Source organism: Myotis nattereri (assembly GCF_964212035.1).
Source record: "Myotis nattereri genome assembly, chromosome: 6".
NCBI lineage: Eukaryota > Metazoa > Chordata > Mammalia > Chiroptera > Vespertilionidae > Myotis > Myotis nattereri.
Window position 1 is genome coordinate 6,453,658 of NC_138081.1, and position 18,733 is coordinate 6,472,390.

Below are 18,733 nucleotides of genomic sequence, written 5' to 3' on the forward strand. Positions count from 1 at the left end.
TACTCTTTCCTTCTAATAGTATGGGTTTTGGAAAGTTGATGGTAATTAGCCACGAGAATCCAGAAATTACTTAGTTTTGCATTGTATAAGGTTCACAGGAAAGCCTTGTAGATGCATGCAAATCTTTTATTACCATTTCCCACCGGGGCCCGAGGGATTGCTGGAAATCGGCGAACTGTTCTTGCTGAATAGTCTAGTCACACATAAATTGGAGCCAGCATACAGTGTGATGATCAGAATAAATAAACAGGAAGGGTAATAAGGCACACCAAATAATCACTGATGACCTCAGCAATTTTATTAACAAATTTATTTCCCTAATTGGGTGATGCATCTCCGTGCTCGACTCCAGGGCATTGTAATAGCTTGCACACCGCGAAGAGGAATTAATTAGAGCCGGCTGCTCTTTGTTCCGCATTCATACTCGTCCCCCCACCGGTCTTGTAAACATTGCGCCTGGTTTCCTCAGTCCTCCAGGCTCCTCACTTCTGACCCCCCCCCCCCCCCCACAAATAAATAATCAGAAAGCTGAGCGAGTAGCTTAACATCCGAGGCTCCTCCGCATGCACATCCCACCTCCCTGGCAGCTGCACTTCACCGTCAGGTTCTGGCAGAATGGCTGCTCCCAGTAGGTACTCGGAAGTCTGGAAAGAGACCTTCCCTCCACAGGCAGAAACGGAGCACCGGGTGTTGGTTTGCTAGCGCTGCTGGGATGGTCCTGTCCATGCAGAACCTGGGCTTGCAGCTGGTGAGATGGCAGATCTGTCCCACTCATCCTGCCCCCCCTGCAGTGCCTCTTAGGAAGGTAGGAGGCATTCCTCACCTCAGCCCTGCCCTTGGCACAGGCTACCCATGAAGCAGACCCATGACCGGGAGCCCCCTCTTCAAGTGAGGACTTGCCTCACAGCTGGCCAGGACTGCAGCGCGACAAGAAAGCGTGTTCCATGCAGACACTGCAGAGTCTCGCTGTGATGCTGCCTCTACCTCATGCGCCATCTCACCCGGACCATCCAGTCTGGCTGACTAGCGTCGGCACAGACGCCAGGCGTGTGAGTTCTCTCCGGAGCTGCCTTCTTCAGCGGCTCTTCACTCATTCTGCCGTGGGAGTGATGGCTCCTGAACGTAGCTATGTTATTACAGAGACATCTAAGGCGTGTCTATCCTTGCTACCAATAGGTCTCTGGATACTATGCTCCAGGACGGGGGGAGGGGGGCACCCCGTCTCACTGTCCCTCCTGGATGTCCTGCAGGATCTGGATGAGGTTCTCCAGGCCGAAAATGTAGCCCGGGTCCGGCCCGTCATAGGCGCTGCGCTCATTCCAGGAGCCCTTGTATGTCGTGTGAGCGAAGTCGATCATCCGGATGTCCACTTTGGGGAGGCCTCCGGGGCAGCCAGCGGGCGCGGGCTGCGGAGCCTCCTGCGGGTGCGGGCTGCCCGGGGCTCTTTCCGGCGGCTCCTGCCCGTCGTAGATGACCAGGAGGGAGCTGGAGTAGAAGCGGTAGGAGCTCTGGCCCCTGATGACCGAGCGGAGGTCCTGCAGCTGGCGCTGGATGGGCCCCAGCAGCTCTGTCCGGAGGCGGGTCCCGTCGTGCAGGAACTGATAGAGGGCTTGTCTGAACCCGTCCACGGAGAGCTTCCTTCCGTAGTACTTGTCTTTGCAGAGAAAGTGCTTCTTATCAGTTTGATAAACCTGATGTCAAGAAAAAGAAAGAGAAAATGCGAAAATTACAAACAAAAACTTGCACCTGCCCAGCTCAGCGCCACAAGCTGACATGACATAAACAGCCCCGGGGGGCAGGGCAAGGACGCTGATTCGCACGGAACGGGAGCTTCCTCCGCGCCCTTCAGCTTCACATCTGCGCTGCTTCCCGCACAAGCTCTAGCGGGACCAGGGCCAGAGACCCTTCACCCTAAGAGGCGACCCCCACCCATGAGGAAAAGGGCTGGATCTCCTTTCGTGCAAATTTCCAGTGTCAACCCCAAACCATGACTTAAACCCTGGCTTCGGGCCCTCCTCAAACATTAGCAAACCCAAGCGAGGAAGCTTTAGTAGGAAGCTGAAGTCACAGCCAATGGCCTTGGAAAGCCAACTAGATTACATTTCCCCCATGAAGTTGATGAAGTCCTTTCTCTGGGGATCCTAAGGAAACAATAATGGCTCTCGGGTAGAGTGGGGTGAATATTTTGAAGATAAGAGATGGGCCAGATCAGGGGTAGATGGAGTTTGGGGGTGTCCGTGCAGCTGAGGGGAGCCTGGGTATCAGAAGGAGGGGCCCAGCAGCTCTGGGGCTGTGGCTCCGCACCCTGGCACCAGCTTCTCTCCCATCCCCTGTCATGTCTGGGCCACCAGATGGGAGCAGGGAAGAGGCACTGATGGGGGACAGTGGCAGCGGCCCCACGTCATTCAGACGGCACAGGCAGCAGCAGAGGCTGACCTGAGGCCAGTAGCGGGCCTGGCCAGAGAATGGCTTGGCTGCTTGGCACACCTGGAAAGGGCTGCGCGTACCTGGCCAACACAGTGTCTCAGGCCTGTCCTGGCTTCAGATTACATGATATGTTTATAGAAAACCAGTGTTGAAAATGTCAGAAAGATAGGATAGACTTGGTGTTGCCTTTGGAGGGTTGGGGACCGGCTGCTAAATCAGCCATCAGCAATACATGCCAGGCACCACCTTCCAAACACATCAAATCCGTCCCAGAGGGCCCAGAGAGGTTCCGTTTCCACCCCCGCTCGGCACACTGCTGCTCCTGAGGGCTGTGTCCAAGCCTTCTGTGCGACCAGTTTACAGACTCGGCTTCCGCTTCAAGGGCGGCGGTTTCAATTACGGAGCCCTGCGACTTCCCGTCACCGCGTGTCTGCTTGTGCTTTGCGTGGATAGATTGTGAGAGCAAACCGATGGAGAACGTTTATTTCCTCCTGTCTGCGGCCTCTGCATGAGCCACACCGGAGCAGCACAAATAAAGCGCGGAGTCTGGGGCAATAAAAGGTAGCCATTCCTTCACCCGGGCTTAGGTTGTAACCTTCCCTTTTGTTAACCAGAACAAGTAGCAAGAAGCAGAAAAAGTGGCGTAAGAAGAGAGAACGTCCAAAAAAAACTCAGAGTGCCCTGACCGGTTTGGCTCAGTGGATAGAGCGTCAGCCTGCGACTGAAGGGTCCCAGGTTCGATTCCGGTCAAGGGCATGTACCTTGGTTGCGGGCACATCCCCAGGGGGGAGTGTGCAGGAGGCGGCTGGTCGATGTTTCTCTCTCATCGTTGTTTCTAACTCTCTATCCCTATCCCTTCTTCTCTGTAAAAAAAATCAATAAAATATTAAAAAAAAAAAACAACTTCAGAGAAATGCCCACCGGCGTGGCTCAGTGGTTGAGCATCGACCTCTGATCCAGAAGGTCACAGTTCATCAGGGTACATGCCCAGGTTGTGGGCTCAGTCACCAGTGTGGGGCGTGCAGGAGGCAGCTGATCAATGATTCTCTCTCATCATTGATGTTTCTCTCTCCCTCTCCCTTCCTCTCTGAAATCAATAAAAATATATTAAAAAAACAAAAACACAACTTGGAGACAGACTGCCCTACGGGAAGTATCCGGGAAGGAGGAATCAATCGGCTTTATCGTTCAGAGAACGTGGAATCGACAGAGAACTCTTCCTCCCGTCTTCCCAGCCCCTGCGCACACACGGTCCTCAAAGCTCTGCTCTCCACGCGGGCAGGACCGCGTGGCCACTGTGGCCTCAGCTGCCCAAGACTGTTGGCACCACTGTCCTGAGAGGCGCTCTTTAAAAGACGCAGCGCATCAGACAGGATGTTTCCCGGGGGGAAGAGGGGCGCCTCCGATGCTCCCCCAAAGCCTGGTGCCTGGGCGGGCGGCATCGTGCCCTCCTGGAACGCGGGGCCACCCACCTGCATGCCGCAGATGCGCACGCCCAGGCAGGCGGAGGTGCTCTGCGCGCACTTGGTCATGTGGCGGGCCTTCTTCTCGGCGGACGCGTCGTCCCCGTGCTGCCGGGTCCCCATCTTCAGGTCCAGCACGCAGGGGCGCTTGTACTGGGACACGACGTTTTCCAGCAGCAGGAACCCTGGTCACGCTCGTTAAGGAAGGTCCGGCCGAGGCCGCCCACGGAGGCAGGCGGCACCTGGGGAGGGGCTTTCTCTCCGGGCGGCCGGGCGCACTCGGGGAGAGACACAGGTCGCTTCGCGGGCTGCGTTCACAAGCCCACTCTCGGGGCTAGTGAGCAGGCGCGCTTCTCCCTTTTCGCTCTGAGGTTGGAGTTTAAACGCAGGCCCTTCCCTGGCAGGCCTTGCCCAATTTAGTTTATGGCAGAAAATCATAGGCTAAAACCCCTAGTCACCGAATGGGCCGTCCCTGTGGGGAGAGGAGTTGCAGGAATATTAACTTAGTGAAGGCATCATCCTGCCGAGATCCTCAGGGGTTAGGGCCGCAGATGTGTCTGAGTGAATCCGGTGACACCAGCGCCCGCCCGAGTGTGGGGAGGAGCCCGGGGGACGGGGCGCTTCGAGCCCAAGTTTGCTCATGGAGGACAGGGCAGCCTGAGGTGGGGGGATGCCTCCCCTAAGGTCCACCGTGGCCTTCCCTCAGGGGGAGCCTTCCTCCCTCCCTCCCCATCAGCTCGTGGGGAGAATTTGGGGTAGGAGGAGGGTGCGGTGCAGGGGACCCACCCAGCCCTCTGAGGCCCCGCCATCCCCACTCAGCGTGGCAGTCGCCATTCCCCCTGCCCACAGAGCCCCGCCCCCAGCGCTGGGGCAGACACAGCGGTGGCCACCAGGGCACCAGGCTCTGCCGAACTCCCAGTCTGGCTCTCACATCATCTCTGATTTGTTTTTGGAAAGAACTGGTTTTAATCTAGGTCCCAGGTTTGAGGGCTCCTCCCTCCCCCCTCCCCCTTTCATAGGTGCACCTTCCTGCCCTGGGCACCCCGTGGCAGTGGGCTGGCAAGGATATGATGCTGCTTGTTCTGTGGGTACTCGGTGCAGAGGCGGGTCAGGTGGGCCTGGTGGCAGTGCAGACCCCACGGGTTCAAGCTCCCCCGCGTGGCCTGGTTCCCGTTAGCATCTTCTACCAGGAAGGCGACGTGGGTGCTGAGGTGGAACTCGGACCTCAGGAGGGCAGTGGCCGGGCTGCGGCGGAGGGAGCACAGGACAGTCAGGGCCGGCCCGAGGATGGAGAGGGGCCCTCCCCTGTGACTGCGGGGCCCTCCTGGGCTGGACTCCGACCCCGACGGCCCCTGGCTCCTCTCCAGGACACCGCGGGCCTCGGATGCCCTTCTGCCCAACCGCCCGGCACCGGGGCTGGCCAGCAGCCTCCCCTCGGAGCGCCTCTGATGGCCTCACGGAGGCGGGCACTGCGGGGCAGCAGCCGCAGGAGCAGGGGGTGGGCTTAGCCTGTCCCCTTGAGCCCTGGAAGTGCCACGGCGGGGGGGTGGGGGGTGGGGTGGGGGGGTGGGGATGTGGGTCCTGGGCCCCTCTCCTGCCCTCTGCGCTTGGCTTCCTGATGCTGAGCCAGAGCTTAATTAGCTCTGCTGTGCTCCTGGGGAAGGGCGCTTCCCTGAATGAGCTCTTCTGTTTTCCCACAAACGTTGAACCCCCAGGGATCCTTCTCATCTGGAAAAGGTCAGCCCGTTTCCAGGTTTTGGCGACTCCCCAGGGCCCTAGTGCGGAGGCGACCGCACTCCACAGCCTCTCCACCCCGCATCTGCTAAGGAAAGGGGGTTTCCGAGACTGGCCGCCCTTCCTCCACGTCGGTCTCACGGGGTTTCTGCTCTGCACAGCTGCCCAGCGACGCTTCCCGGTCTCAGTGAAACAGGAATTTAATGAAACAAACAGGTGCCGAATGCGGCTCTACCTGGGGCTGCCTCGAGAGGCGTGGAGAAGAGGTGCCCCTTCCTGTCACAGTTCTAGACAGAGCCTCACTGGGGCTCTCATTCTCCGCCTGGCCTCGCAGGCGGCCTGGGTCTTGGCACGGGGGTCGGGGGTTGGGGGTGAGGGGTGGGAATGCTGCTCCCCGCTGGGGATGAGCTCCCAGCTCTGTCACCGCCAAGTGGCCTCACCTCTCCGGGAGCGCGTGTGCCAGCCGGGCGTGCTGCCACTGGGCGAGGGGCCCCGCACTGCCGCTGCCGCCGGTGGTCTGCTGGAGCTTCTGCCATATCGCCACCGCCGGCCCCGCGGAGACCTGGAAGGACTCCTGGTCCTCCCGCAGCGGGGTGGCGACCAGGCTGAGGTGGCCCAGGCTGTCTTTCTGTAGGTGAACCGTGATGGTGCCTGCAGAGCACACGGGAGGGGTGGGGAAACCAGAGGGAATTGCACGGGTCTGGCGGCATCCTGCTGAGTAGTTTCATGGCGGTGGTCACCCTTCCCTTCCCCCAGCTCCTTTCTCACGGAAGAGCATGGGCACGGGCCTGGGTTCGCCTGAAGCCGACCTGCTCCAGGATGAGCCCAGCGCCGGAGCCCTCGGACATAGCCGCGGGCTCACCTTGGCACAGGCCCCCTGTGACAGCCACCCCTTCCCAGTCACACCACAGCTGCCCAGCCGGGCCCAACATTGGGGCGTCAGAGCTGGTCTGCCAAGAGGGGCCCCTGCCAGATGGCGGGGAGGGGAGTGGGCCATTCCTCCCTGCCCCTGGTCTTTGCCTCCTCCATCATCCTTTCTCTCGCTCGATGGTATCAGACAGCCTGCAGGGCTCGTACTCATCCGCCCTCCCCTTCTCTGGCCTGGACAGCGTTCCTCTGGTTAGACGCCTGGCCCAGGAAGATTGTGGGAGGAGTGTGGTGCTCTGGGCCTGAGAGATGCCCCCGCTTACAGGGCCTCCCGGCCACTGGCGGTGTAGCCAAGGCTGGCCCTCCCGCTTCTCCCTGGGGGTGGCGGGCGAGGAAACCCAGCGAGCGCGTGCTGACCGGGCTCCTCCGCCGGCGGCCACGCGGGTGATCAGACGGCCGGACGGTCATGGCTCGCGGCCCCTGTGGGTTTCTCACTCTAGTGGCAGAGTCCCGGCCTCGTGCCTGGGCTGGCGGCCAGCAGGTGCTGGTGAAGAGGGAGCGGCCCTCCACGCAGGAGACCGCCACGCGTGGTTTTGGGAGAGCCAGGTCTCAGTGCTGGGCCCGCACTCGGCCCGTGGGCCTGGGGGTGACAGCTTTCCCCTGTCCCCGTGGTTCCTGAGCCCTCGTGCTAATGGTTCCTTTAAAACAGGCTCCTCACGTCAACCCCTTTGCAGGGGCCTCTCACTCTCTGCTGGTCCCTGACAGGCTGGGCTGCCTGGGCTTCCGGATATTTCTTTCCTGCCTGGCCACAGGGTCACCTTGTCAGCGTTCGTGGTAATGTCTGTGGAACCCGCTCTGAAGGAGACTGAGCTCCTGCCTGCATCCCACCCGCCCTCTGAGGCTGGTCGAGTGGACACTCGGCCCTCTCCCTAACTCAGCAGCTGCTCTCCGGAGCCGTCTGCCCAGCCAGCGCGATCCCGGGGGTCCTGTCCCCTCAGATTCCCGGTGCCCTCTTTCTGCAGCCCGAGAGTGACGCTCGTTTCCTCCAGCTCCTAAGATACTCTGCTCTCCGCGCTCACCCTGGGCCCCGTGGCCTGTAAAGCCACAGTGACCCTAAGGGTAATATTGTACTGAACCCCACAGGTCAGCTCACCTGGAGACCGGTGTGCACCCTAGACCAAGCCCACAGAGCAGGGCGGCGGCAGGCAAGGACTGCGACCCCATGGCCCCCCCGCAGTGACTGCCACACCCTGCGCGGCCTCGGGGGCCATCATCTGTTACCAGTGCTGCGCAGGCTGACTGTGGTCACAGGGCCCAGAGAGGCCTGGCGCCCCGAGGAGCCGCACCCGACCTGGCTGTGGAGGGGGACAGCTGTCCCAGGGGGCCGAGGCTTTCCTGGGAGGTGCCCTCCCTCCTGAGGCCTGGGGCCCAGCGCAGATCGGCCCTGCGAACAGTCTCCAGCTGCCTCCATGACGGGAGCCGGGTGTCGGTGGAATCCAGGCTGCTAGAGACTTGGATCGTTCTTTTCGTCAACAGCCGTGTGGGCCCTGGCCTGGCCTCCCGCTTGCACTGTGTGTCCATGGGGACGAGGCCTCAGAGGCCCAGGGGCTCCCAGAATGCTGCCCCTGCCTGGAGAGCCCTGGCTGCCTGCTCACCAGCCTCCCTGAGCAGCACGACCTGCTGCCGGGCCAGCTGGGTGGACGAGTGCCCACTGCCCCGATCGCCATGCCACTGTCTCAGCAGTTTAGGTTTAGCTGGGCAGCTGCCTCAGCCTTGAATATTCTGTCCCGTATTTATTTTTAAGCTCATGAGAGCCTTTATCTGCTGCTCGCTGTTTGTAACATGAACCAGGCTCACCCACTAGCCAGCTAGACCTGGGAGCGTGTCCTCACTCACCCGGAGCCGGCAGGCAGGCTGGGAGGCAGAGGGAGGCAGCCCAGGACGCTGTCACACCCGGGAGCGAGCAAAAGGCCAGGGTGAGCGCCTGGCTAGGGGAGGCTGGGCTTGGGAGCGAGGACCCTGCCCAGCAGCCCTGAGGCCATCTCAGTGAGGGCGGTGACAGGGAGGGGTGTGCCCCGTGGCGCAGTGGCCACTTCAGAAATAGCCCTTCACTCTGGGGCTCCTCCGATTGGAGAGAAAAAGGGAGACCCCGTGGCAGCCTATGGGCACTGGAGTGGCACCGCAGGCCGCTAGCTCAGTGGCCCTGGACACGTCCCGTCACTTCCTCACTGGGCTGGACGGCCTGGGCACTGGCATCTGGGGAGTCCATCTCTAAGAGTAGCTGGAGGAGCCAGAGCCACACTTGGGAGTCAGACCTTGAGTCTTTGGTTCCTGGCTCTGCCCCCCACTGGCTGTGTGCCCGAGGCAAGTCAGGTGACCTCTCTGTCTCAGTTTCCTCACCGTGAAATGGGGCTACCAGCCCCCACCGCAGAGGGCTGCTGTGAGGATTGGACCCGCCAACTACGCACAGGGAGTTGTGTTGGGCACGGAGGGGCCACCAAGGCCGAGCTGGTGGGACCCTAACCCTGTGAGATGACACCTGCCCAGCCGAGAGCCTGAGGGTCCCTTTCCCTCTCCCCACCTCAGCTCCCTGCCCTGAGGGTGAGGGTCCCCGGGGGGCCTATGCCAGTGTCTGTAGACATGCGTTTCCTTAGGTGGGCCCCGAGTTGTGCTCGTGAGGGGGTCAGCGTGTCTGCGTCATTGGAACCTCAGACTGGGTGTCGCCTAGACCAGGGCTCTGCCTCCCCCTCCCCCGCCTCTCCGCGGGGCTGTGTGGTCTCACCTGGGGGGTGTCTGCGTTCCCTGAAGCAGATGTTTGGGAACACCATCTCCTGAGGGAAGCCCAAGGCGGGACAGAAGTGACCCCGTGGCTGGTGATGTGTGTAGCCTGAGCCTTGGTCAGACTAATCTATCACCTAGCAGAGCCCCAAGGCGGCTGGATCTGGGATGGGCCCTGCCCGAGGGGGCCGTCAGGGCAGGGGTGGGGGTGCACAATAGACCAGTGCCCAAGGGTGGTGCAGTCCCACCCGGAGGAAGGGGCACATGGGGACGGGAAGGGGTGGCAGCCTCGCCCACTCTCCTGCTTAGCCGGGGCCTGTGCTCAGAGCGTGAAATGCCGCTGGCAGGAGGCCACCCATGCAAGGCCCTGCCACCCCTTTCTGGGTTGAGCTCAGTCTCAAAAGGACAGACATTCATTCCAGTGGTGCTCTGACAAGATGGGCAGTGACCACAGAGCCCCAGAAGGCCCCGCCCAGGCTGTACCCTAGCTGTGTGCCCGTCTAGTGTCTGATCATTTGTCTGGTCTCAGACGCTCAGGAGGCCCCGGCAGGCCAGACTGAAGCAGTGCCCAGGGCTCAGGCCTCGGCCCCCAACCAGTGGGTCCCAAATGGGAGCATGCTGAGTACAGATCCCTGGGCCCTAATCCCGGGATTCTGATTCCCAGCTCTGGGGTGGGCCCCGGGAACCTGCATGCTCTCTCTCTCTCTCTCTCTCTCTCTCTCTCTCTCTCTCTCTCTCTCCTAGTGACTCGGGTGCAGTCTGAGATCAGCCGCACTGGGGCGCCAATGTAGACAGGCCTGCCCCAGGCTCTCAGTCACTGCGATGCACTACGACACCTGGACAAGGAGGGCAGCGCTTGCCGTCACAGCTGAGCCCTCGGGCCTGGGGCTGGCAGGCATGCTGGGCCCGGGAACCTCGTACAGAAGGCTGGGCGTGGACCACAGCCAGGCTCTGCGGGAGGTCCTGCCTGGGCCCGAAGTGGGCAGCCCCCACCAGCCTTCTCCGCCAGAGCCCCCTGGTACTCAGATCAGAAGACACACCGCTCCGTGCCTGACTCCCCAGGCCCTGCTGGAAGGCAGCCCACGCCTGCTTTGCCCTGGACGAGGCTTCCTAACCCATGTCCTGTCGTTGGCCCAGGGCAGGAGGTCCCCGCCAGCCCTGTTTCCCAGCCACGCGCCTACTTCACTCGGTTCTAATTCCTCGAAGCCGGTGCTCGAGCTAATTTGGAAGGACTCCAAGTGCTATTATACTCCAGCCCCGGACGTGAGGAGTTCAGAGAAACTAGGGCAGCGAACCAGCTGCGGGAGACGGGCATGTCTCCATGGCAACCGCCACACACACCAGACCGGCCTGGCCCAGTGCGGCGGCCCCAGCGCGTCTGCGCGGACACTCACCTCTGTACTGCGGGGTGAACCGCTTCATGGCCAGGGGCAGGGATTCGTAGAACCTCTGCTCCCGGGAGACCAGGGGCTTGCACACGGTGTCCTCGTCATACTTCATCACACTCAGGTGCCCCCCCACCTGGTGCAGGAAGGGCTCCAGGAGCACCAGCCCGGCATCCCCGGGGTCCGCACTGTCCTGCACAACCATGTCCTGAGGTAGCAGTCGAAGCTCCAGGACAGAAGGCCGGGCGGTCAGAGGTCCTCACCTTGCTCCTGGGCCTTGGCCGCTGTCATAGCACAGCGTTCTTCCCAGCTGTGGGCTCGGCGGGCCCCTGGAAAGCAGAGGAGGGAGGAAGTGATGTGAGTGACACAGAGCCCCCAGCCCCCAGCCCCGGGAGGGACACAGAGCCCCCAGCCCCCAGCCACCAGGAGGGACACAGAGCCCCCTGCCCCCAGCCACCAGGAGGGACACAGAGCCCCCTGCCCCCAGCCACCAGGAGGGACACAGAGCCCCCAGCCCCCAGCCACCAGGAGGGACACAGAGCCCCCTGCCCCCAGCCCCTGGGAGGGACACAGAGCCCCCTGCCCCCAGCCACCAGGAGGGACACAGAGCCCCCTGCCCCCAGCCACCAGGAGGGACACAGAGCCCCCTGCCCCCAGCCCCGGGAGGGACACAGAGCCCCCTGCCCCTAGCCCCCGGGAGGGACACAGAGCCCCCCAGCCCCCAGCCACCAGGAGGGACACAGAGCCCCCAGCCCCCAGCCACCAGGAGGGACACAGAGTCCCCAGCCCCCAGCCACCAGGAGGGACACAGAGCCCCCAGCCCCTAGCCCCCGGGAGGGACACAGAGCCCCCAGCCCCTAGCCCCCGGGAGGGACACAGAGCCCCCTGCCCCCAGCCACCAGGAGGGACACAGAGCCCCCTGCCCCCAGCCACCAGGAGGGACACAGAGCCCCCCTGCCCCCAGCCCCGGGAGGGACACAGAGCCCCCTGCCCCCAGCCACCAGGAGGGACACAGAGCCCCCAGCCCCCAGCCCCGGGAGGGACACAGAGCCCCCTGCCCCCAGCCACCAGGAGGGACACAGAGCCCCCAGCCCCCACCCACCGGGATGGCACAGAGTCCCCCTGCCCCTGGAGGGCACAGAGCCCCCAGCCCCCACCTACCGGGAGGACACAGAGTCCCACTGCCCCCAGCCACCAGGAGGGCACAGAGCCCCCAGCCCCCAGCCACCAGGAGGGCACAGAGTCCCACTGCCCCCAGCCACCAGGAGGGCACAGAGTCCCCAGCCCCCACCTACCGGGAGGACACAGAGTCCCACTGCCCCCAGCCACCAGGAGGGCACAGAGCCCCCAGCCCCCAGCCACCAGGAGGGACACAGAGCCCCCTGCCCCCAGCCCCGGGAGGGACACAGAGCCCCCTGCCCCTAGCCCCCGGGAGGGACACAGAGCCCCCAGCCCCCAGCCACCAGGAGGGACACAGAGCCCCCTGCCCCCAGCCCCGGGAGGGACACAGAGCCCCCTGCCCCTAGCCCCTGGGAGGGACACAGAGCCCCCTGCCCCTAGCCCCTGGGAGGGACACAGAGCCCCCTGCCCCTAGCCCCTGGGAGGGACACAGAGCCCCCTGCCCCTAGCCCCTGGGAGGGACACAGAGCCCCCTGCCCCCAGCCCCGGGAGGGACACAGAGCCCCCAGCCCCCAGCCCCCGGGAGGGACACAGAGACCCCTGACCCCAGCCACCAGGAGGGCACAGAGCCCCCAGCCCCCACCCACCGGGATGGCACAGAGTCCCCCTGCCCCTGGAGGGCACAGAGCCCCCAGCCCCCACCTACCGGGAGGGCACAGAGTCCCCAGCCCCCACCTACCGGGAGGACACAGAGTCCCACTGCCCCCAGCCACCAGGAGGGCACAGAGTCCCCAGCCCCCACCTACCGGGAGGACACAGAGTCCCACTGCCCCCAGCCACCAGGAGGGCACAGAGCCCCCAGCCCCCAGCCACCAGGAGGGCACAGAGTCCCACTGCCCCCAGCCACCAGGAGGGCACAGAGCCCCCCTGCCCCCAGCCACCAGGAGGGCACAGAGCCCCCAGCCCCCACCTACCGGGAGGGACACAGACCCCTACCCCCAGCCACCAGGAGGGCACAGAGCCCCCAGCCCCCACCTACCGGGAGGGCACAGAGTCCCACTGCCCCCAGCCACCAGGAGGGCACAGAGCCCCCAGCCCCCAGCCACCAGGAGGGCACAGAGTCCCACTGCCCCCAGCCACCAGGAGGGCACAGAGTCCCCAGCCCCCACCTACCGGGAGGACACAGAGTCCCACTGCCCCCAGCCACCAGGAGGGCACAGAGCCCCCAGCCCCCAGCCACCAGGAGGGCACAGAGTCCCACTGCCCCCAGCCACCAGGAGGGCACAGAGCCCCCCTGCCCCCAGCCACCAGGAGGGCACAGAGCCCCCAGCCCCCACCTACCGGGAGGGACACAGACCCCTACCCCCAGCCACCAGGAGGGCACAGAGCCCCCAGCCCCCACCTACCGGGAGGGCACAGAGTCCCACTGCCCCCAGGCACCAGGAGGGCACAGAGCCCCCAGGCCCGGGGAGGGACACAGACCCCTACCCCCAGCCACCAGGAGGGCACAGAGCCCCCAGCCCCCACCTACCGGGAGGGCACAGAGTCCCCCTGCCCCCAGCCCCCTGGAGTGAACAAGACTGTAAAGGGTCATCGATTACTCCTGGAATAATTGGTTACAAGAAACTAGTAACAGTGGTTGCCCCCGGGGAACAGGCTGAGAGGGAGACTTCTCTATTAGTAAATACATTTTTGTATCTTTTGCATTTAAATATTCAAACATTTTTAAAAAATCAAAGTTCCCAGGACTGTAGGCTTCCAGAGTGCAGAGACTGTTTTAACTTCTCCGTCATGCTGCCCGCCTCCCTGGGGGAACACGACCCCAGGCCCAGGAAGAGAGCAGGTCCCTGCTGTCGGGGACTCAGCATCCCCGGGGCCTGGGGCGCAGCAAGGCTTCATCTCCGCAGGTATAGCCGTGCACCCTGGGTTTCCATGGCTCCACAACATAACTGCTGTGACCTTGGGCCTCTTGAACCTCTCTCCGCCTCAGTGTCCCCATCTGTGGAATGGGACCATCATGGTGACTGCCTCATGGAGTTCGGGACAGAACTGAGATAACAGGTGAGCCCAGGGCCCAGAGCTAAGTGCTCAATAAAGGTGATTAATCATGAGCATTTCTGGCATTATTGCCTGGGGGAAGGCAGGCTTTCTCACCACCACTTTGCAAATGAGGAAAGCGAGGCCCGAGCCGCCTGGCCTGGGGTCCAGCGGGGTCCAGGAGCAAGGGGAAGTAAAGCGGGCTCCCTGTCTCTGGGCCTGGTCCTCTGCCACCTGCCGCTCCCCTTTCCTCCCGAAGGGTGGGCTTGCTGGCCTCGGGCAGATGCTGGGACTTGGCTGCAGATGCAGCTCCTACAGGCGTCCTGACCTTGTCTCAGGAGAGGCCCAAGGAGACACTTCCCGGAGGCTCACACTCCTCGCGTCTGCGAGGACTTCTCACAGCGGTGCCTGTCACGGCCGAGTTATTAATACTCCCCTCTGCTGGGCTCCCCGCTGAGGATGTGACCAGGCTGGGCAGCGCTGGGCATGATGGACCCTCCAAACGACCTTCAGTCCAGACGGGGCGTGGCCGGCTGGCTCCTAGGACAGCAGTACTGATCACTGTGTGCGGGACCCTGGCCCAGAGAGCCCCAGGAGGCCCTGAAATCCCCAGCCCGCTCATCCTTCCCTGGGGGCCTCCCCGCATCGGTTACTGCTCTGAGGCAGAGTGCTCGCCCCTCAGGAGGCGGCAGGCGTGTTCTGCCTGGTTTGTGCATTTGCTTCCCGGTGCAGAGTGAGGCTTCAGAGCTGCCTGCGTGGCTGGAGCCTGGCTGGGCAGGCGGGGCTGCTGGGAGGCCTTGGGGTAAGGAGGCCAGGCCTGGTGGCGAGGGGGGAGGGGGCGGCTGTGCCTGAGACCACAGCCCAAGCCTTTCCCAGCTCTGCTCTCAGACCGCAGAGCTGAGCCCACCTGGGAGCCTGTGCTGGGACCGGAGAAAAGACGTTGGCGAGAGGCATCGAGATACAGGGGAAAGCGGAGATCGGCCCAGGCCCTGAGCGGTCACCGGTGTGACCCCCAGTAGGGGCACATGCCCAGGTTGTAGGCTCGATTCCCCAGGAGGGGGCCTGCAGGAGGCAGCCAGTCCGTTTCTCGCTCTCTCTCTCATTGATGTTTCTCTCTCTCCTCTCCTCCTCGCTCTTTAAAATCAATAAAAACATTAAAAAAAAAAAAAAAGAAAGAAAGAAATCGGCCCAAGTCTGAGTTGATGTCGCAGTTGCTTGGCAAACCCAGTCCTGCTTGCAACTTTGGCGGAGGTCAGACGGAGGAAGAGAAAAACCGAGGTGGCCCGACACCCCTCTGGCCAGGTTGGCCTGTCCCTGGGGAGAGGAGGCAGGGGCTCTCTGTCACCAGAGGGACAGCAGGTTGTAAGGTTCACTTAGAGCCGCTCCTGGAAGGAACCTGGGCCCTGTCGCTCACACTGTCTCCTGGCCGGGCCCCGCACTAACCAGGCTGCCCAGCTGAGCAGCCCAGCTCGCTGACACGCCCCGGCGGCGCCCCAGCAGCCCCCACACCCCCGTCCCGCGCTGGGCAGGCCTGAGGGGCTCTAAGCCCCGGACGGCAGCTCACAGTGAGCGTGGGAAGGATGTGATGCTGGCGGGAACGCAGCCCCTGTGTGGGCTGGGCATGTTGCAGGTGCTTTACGTAGATGAGCCGTTAAAGCCTCACAACCCCGCGGACGCAGTGTCGTCAGCCCATTTCACAGACGAGGAAGATGAGGCACAGAGAGGTTAAGTAACTTGCCCGTGTGCACCAGCTCGTGTGGGGAAGCGGGGATTTGAGCATTAGCCCAGAGCCTGCTCCCCCCGATGCCACGGGGCGGCTGAGGCTACTGTGTATCTACTTTGAGAGTCAGGAACGGAGCAGTGGTTGCCTGCTGGGCAGTCACCCTGTACTTTTCAGAAAGCTGGACTGGACAGCGGGGGAAACTGAGGCTCTTTCTCTCAAGGGTGCTCTTAGCGTGTATCTAGGTGACGTCTCCTCAGACTCCGAGCTGTGGGCTGCGGCTATCAGGTTGGTAAGCGGGGGTGGCGGGAGGGCAGAGGGCGTGGCGGCAGCACGGAGCACCTGCTGGGCTGGCAGGTGGGCTCTGCTGCCCAGGGAGGTGCCCGTGGCCTCCCCGTGGCCTCCCCGTGGCATGAAGCTGACCTTGGATTCCCAAGCTGAGGTTTCCCATCTGTCTGGGGCGCAGCCTCTGCTCTGGGGTGAAGCCAGGGAAGGCCTCCGTTCACATTCCTCCTCGGAGTCCCAGGAGCTAATTCACCCGCAGACCTCTCTCGGCCGGGCCTTCCTTCTGCCGCGGGCACTTGTCATTGGCGCGGCCTTGGCCTGGGCTCAGCCTCTGGGCCCGGGTCTGAGTCCGGACAGCACCGGGCGAGGAGCAGGAGCCCAGGTCTGCCCCGGGGTCCCGCCAGCTGGCCGAGGCCCTGGACGCACTGGGTTCCCTTCCACCGCCGCGGCCTGGTCATGATGCTCCATGGAGGCCTCGTCCCCGCGTCCCCACCACGCGCTTGTCACTGCGTGCGGGACTCTCAGCTGACCGAGCCTGGTGCTGGGCGGGCAGGCGAGGTGCTCCCTGAGACGGACCTCACGCCCTCTGACGCAGAACTCACAAGCGCCCTCTGACGCGGACCGAACACCCCAGGCTCCCTTTAGTGCTTGGAGGGAGACCAATGTCCCCCCCCCCCGCTCCCTCCCACCCCTCCTCCCCCAGCCCAGGCCGTTGCCCAGCGTCCTCCCTAGAGTTCCTTGGGGAGGGACAAGAGGGCGTTAGGATAAAGGAGGAAGAGAGGGAGGAGGCGAGGTGCCCGCAGCTGGACAGCTCAGCTTAAAGCCCCCGCTCCCCGGAGGAGTGGACGGGTGGCCCCGGTCGGTGTCCTCCTGCCCTGTCACTGGGTCATCTGAAGGACATACCGGGCCTCACTCCAGGAGGGTCAGGGCCCATTTCTCTGGCCGCCCTTGAGCTGCCGTGGAAGGGCCTGGGCCTGAGTGACAGCCAGCCCGCGCTGGGTCGCAAGGCCCGCCCTGGTCTGAAAGGAGGTCGCGGGCTGCATGGCCTGCGGTTGTGCTTGGCTGCCAGAGCGGGGACAAGTGACAACAGCAGGGATGCACCCATCACGCTGAGCTGGTGAGTGTCGGCTGGCGCTTCCTTTCCTGAGTGCCTGCCTGCACCTAACCCTGACCCACAGGCTGAACTCGAGGTCATTGAACATTACAGGTTTTTGTTTAAATCCTCACCTGAGGATATTTTTTTCTCAGATCCGGGCCCAGAGGCCCGGCCGAGAGAGGTCTGTGGGGTGAATTAGCTCCTGGGACTCCGAGGAGGAATGAGAATGGAGGCCTTCCCTGGCTTCGTCTCAGAGCAGTCGCCGCCTGTTTCTCACCCTTGGTTTTCAGAGAGAGAGTGGGAAGGAGTGAGGGGGGGAGGGAGAGAAACATTGATGTGAGAGACACATCGATCGGTTGCCTCCCACATGCATCCTGACTGGGGCCGGGGATCGAACCTGCAACCCAGGTACATGCCCTTGACCAAGAATCGAACCCAAGAGCCTTAGGTGTGCAAGCCAACGCTCCAACCACTGAGCCACGCTGTACAGGGCTACAGAAGGTGTCAGTATCTGCTTCAGACTCTCCACTCGCATTTCAGGGAAGAGGGCAGGCAGAGCCACAGATCACACTGGTCAGGGTTTAGACTTGGACTGACGTGGTCGTGGGCTGTTCGCATCGGCCTGTCAGCTCCGGAGACAAGTCGCTGACCGCGGTCACCGTCGGGCTGCTCATCACTGTCCCTGCACTCCACAGGGAACACGGGTGATTGCATCTCCTCTCTCTCTCTCTTTTTTTAAAACATATCAGTTACTTAATCGGGTTCTTATAAGAAATTCAGAACACCAGTTTGTGAGGATAAAGCCCATTGGTGAGAGTGAACAGAGCGCAGAGGTAGCCCTGGAGCTGAGGAACAGCTTTGATTTTTGGCAGAATTTGTGAGTCCACAGCTTTCTGGTCAACCTTGCGCTGATCTGTAATCTCATATTTCTCTTTCTCTGTGTGGAAGGTCTCACCCTCCCGGTGTCTGGGCTTGCTCAGCTTCTTCTTGAAGTAAGCATCAGTGAGATGTTTCGGGATTTTCACACCACTGATTCAATTTTGGTGGAGGTGGTGATGACAAATTTCTGGTGTGTCCTACGAAGAGGAACTCGATTGAGGGACAGAGGTCCAGTCACAAGTAGCAAGCCCTGCCCAGCTGCTTCAGGAACACCACCCTCTTGCCTCTGTGGCGCCCAGTGAGGAGATCAGAGTGGTCCCAGGAGGGATGCTGGCCCGCAGACTCCGCACATGCTGACTGGAGGGTTTCTTGCCGTGGCTCAGCAGCTTTCGAGGCACATCTTCAGGAGGACGATATCTAGGCCTTTTGTGAGTTTAACCACTCGGGCGCCACCATTCTTGTCGCCACCAACTGGTTTGTGACAGTAGCAAGAACTTTCTGCTTTTTCTTTTCAATCCTGGACTTAGGGGCCGAATACTTCCTCTTGTACATGGCCTTTCACGAATACATAGCCGACCGGGAGGATCTGCCAATTCCTCTGACGAGGACGGGGTTTCGGCTGCAGTGGGGCTTCCCCTTCGTAGGGGCCTTAACCTTCCGCCGGCATCGGCCTTCTGCTTGGCTTCTGGTTTCTTCTCCTCAGTATCGGGCTTCTTAGTCTACTTTTCACCCGCCATCTTGCAAGATGGGAAAGAGCCCTCCGCTCTCTCTGAAGGTTAGTGTGGCCACATGACTGGCTCCTGCTGACCTCATCGGGGGGCAGTGACCGGGCACTCCCACTGGGAGCGTTGGGAGCAGCTCCCTGGCCGTGGGCGTGGGAGGCAGGTGTTGCATGCGCAGCACGACAGAGAAACAGACGCTGTCGCATCAGGCCACGGAGGCT

The 18,733-nt window shown here is 62.5% G+C and overlaps 1 protein-coding gene and 1 pseudogene across 2 annotated transcripts; both read right to left on the reverse strand.

Annotated features, from left to right (window-relative positions):
* Positions 1–266: 266 nt before the first annotated feature.
* IP6K3 (inositol hexakisphosphate kinase 3) lies at positions 267–10,859 on the reverse strand (the record flags this gene model as incomplete). The annotated part of the gene is made up of 5 exons (XM_081094733.1): positions 267–1,691; positions 3,900–4,075; positions 4,933–5,135; positions 6,065–6,275; positions 10,664–10,859. 5 exons carry the CDS (start codon positions 10,857–10,859, stop codon positions 1,224–1,226), a joined length of 1,254 nt encoding a protein of 417 aa, XP_080950859.1. The 3' UTR covers positions 267–1,223.
* A 6,828-nt stretch (positions 10,860–17,687) lies between these two features.
* Positions 17,688–18,527, reverse strand: LOC308521710 (large ribosomal subunit protein eL6-like; annotated as a pseudogene). The gene has a single exon. The product of its transcript is annotated as a large ribosomal subunit protein eL6-like (transcript).
* Between the last annotated feature and the right edge of the window lie 206 nt (positions 18,528–18,733).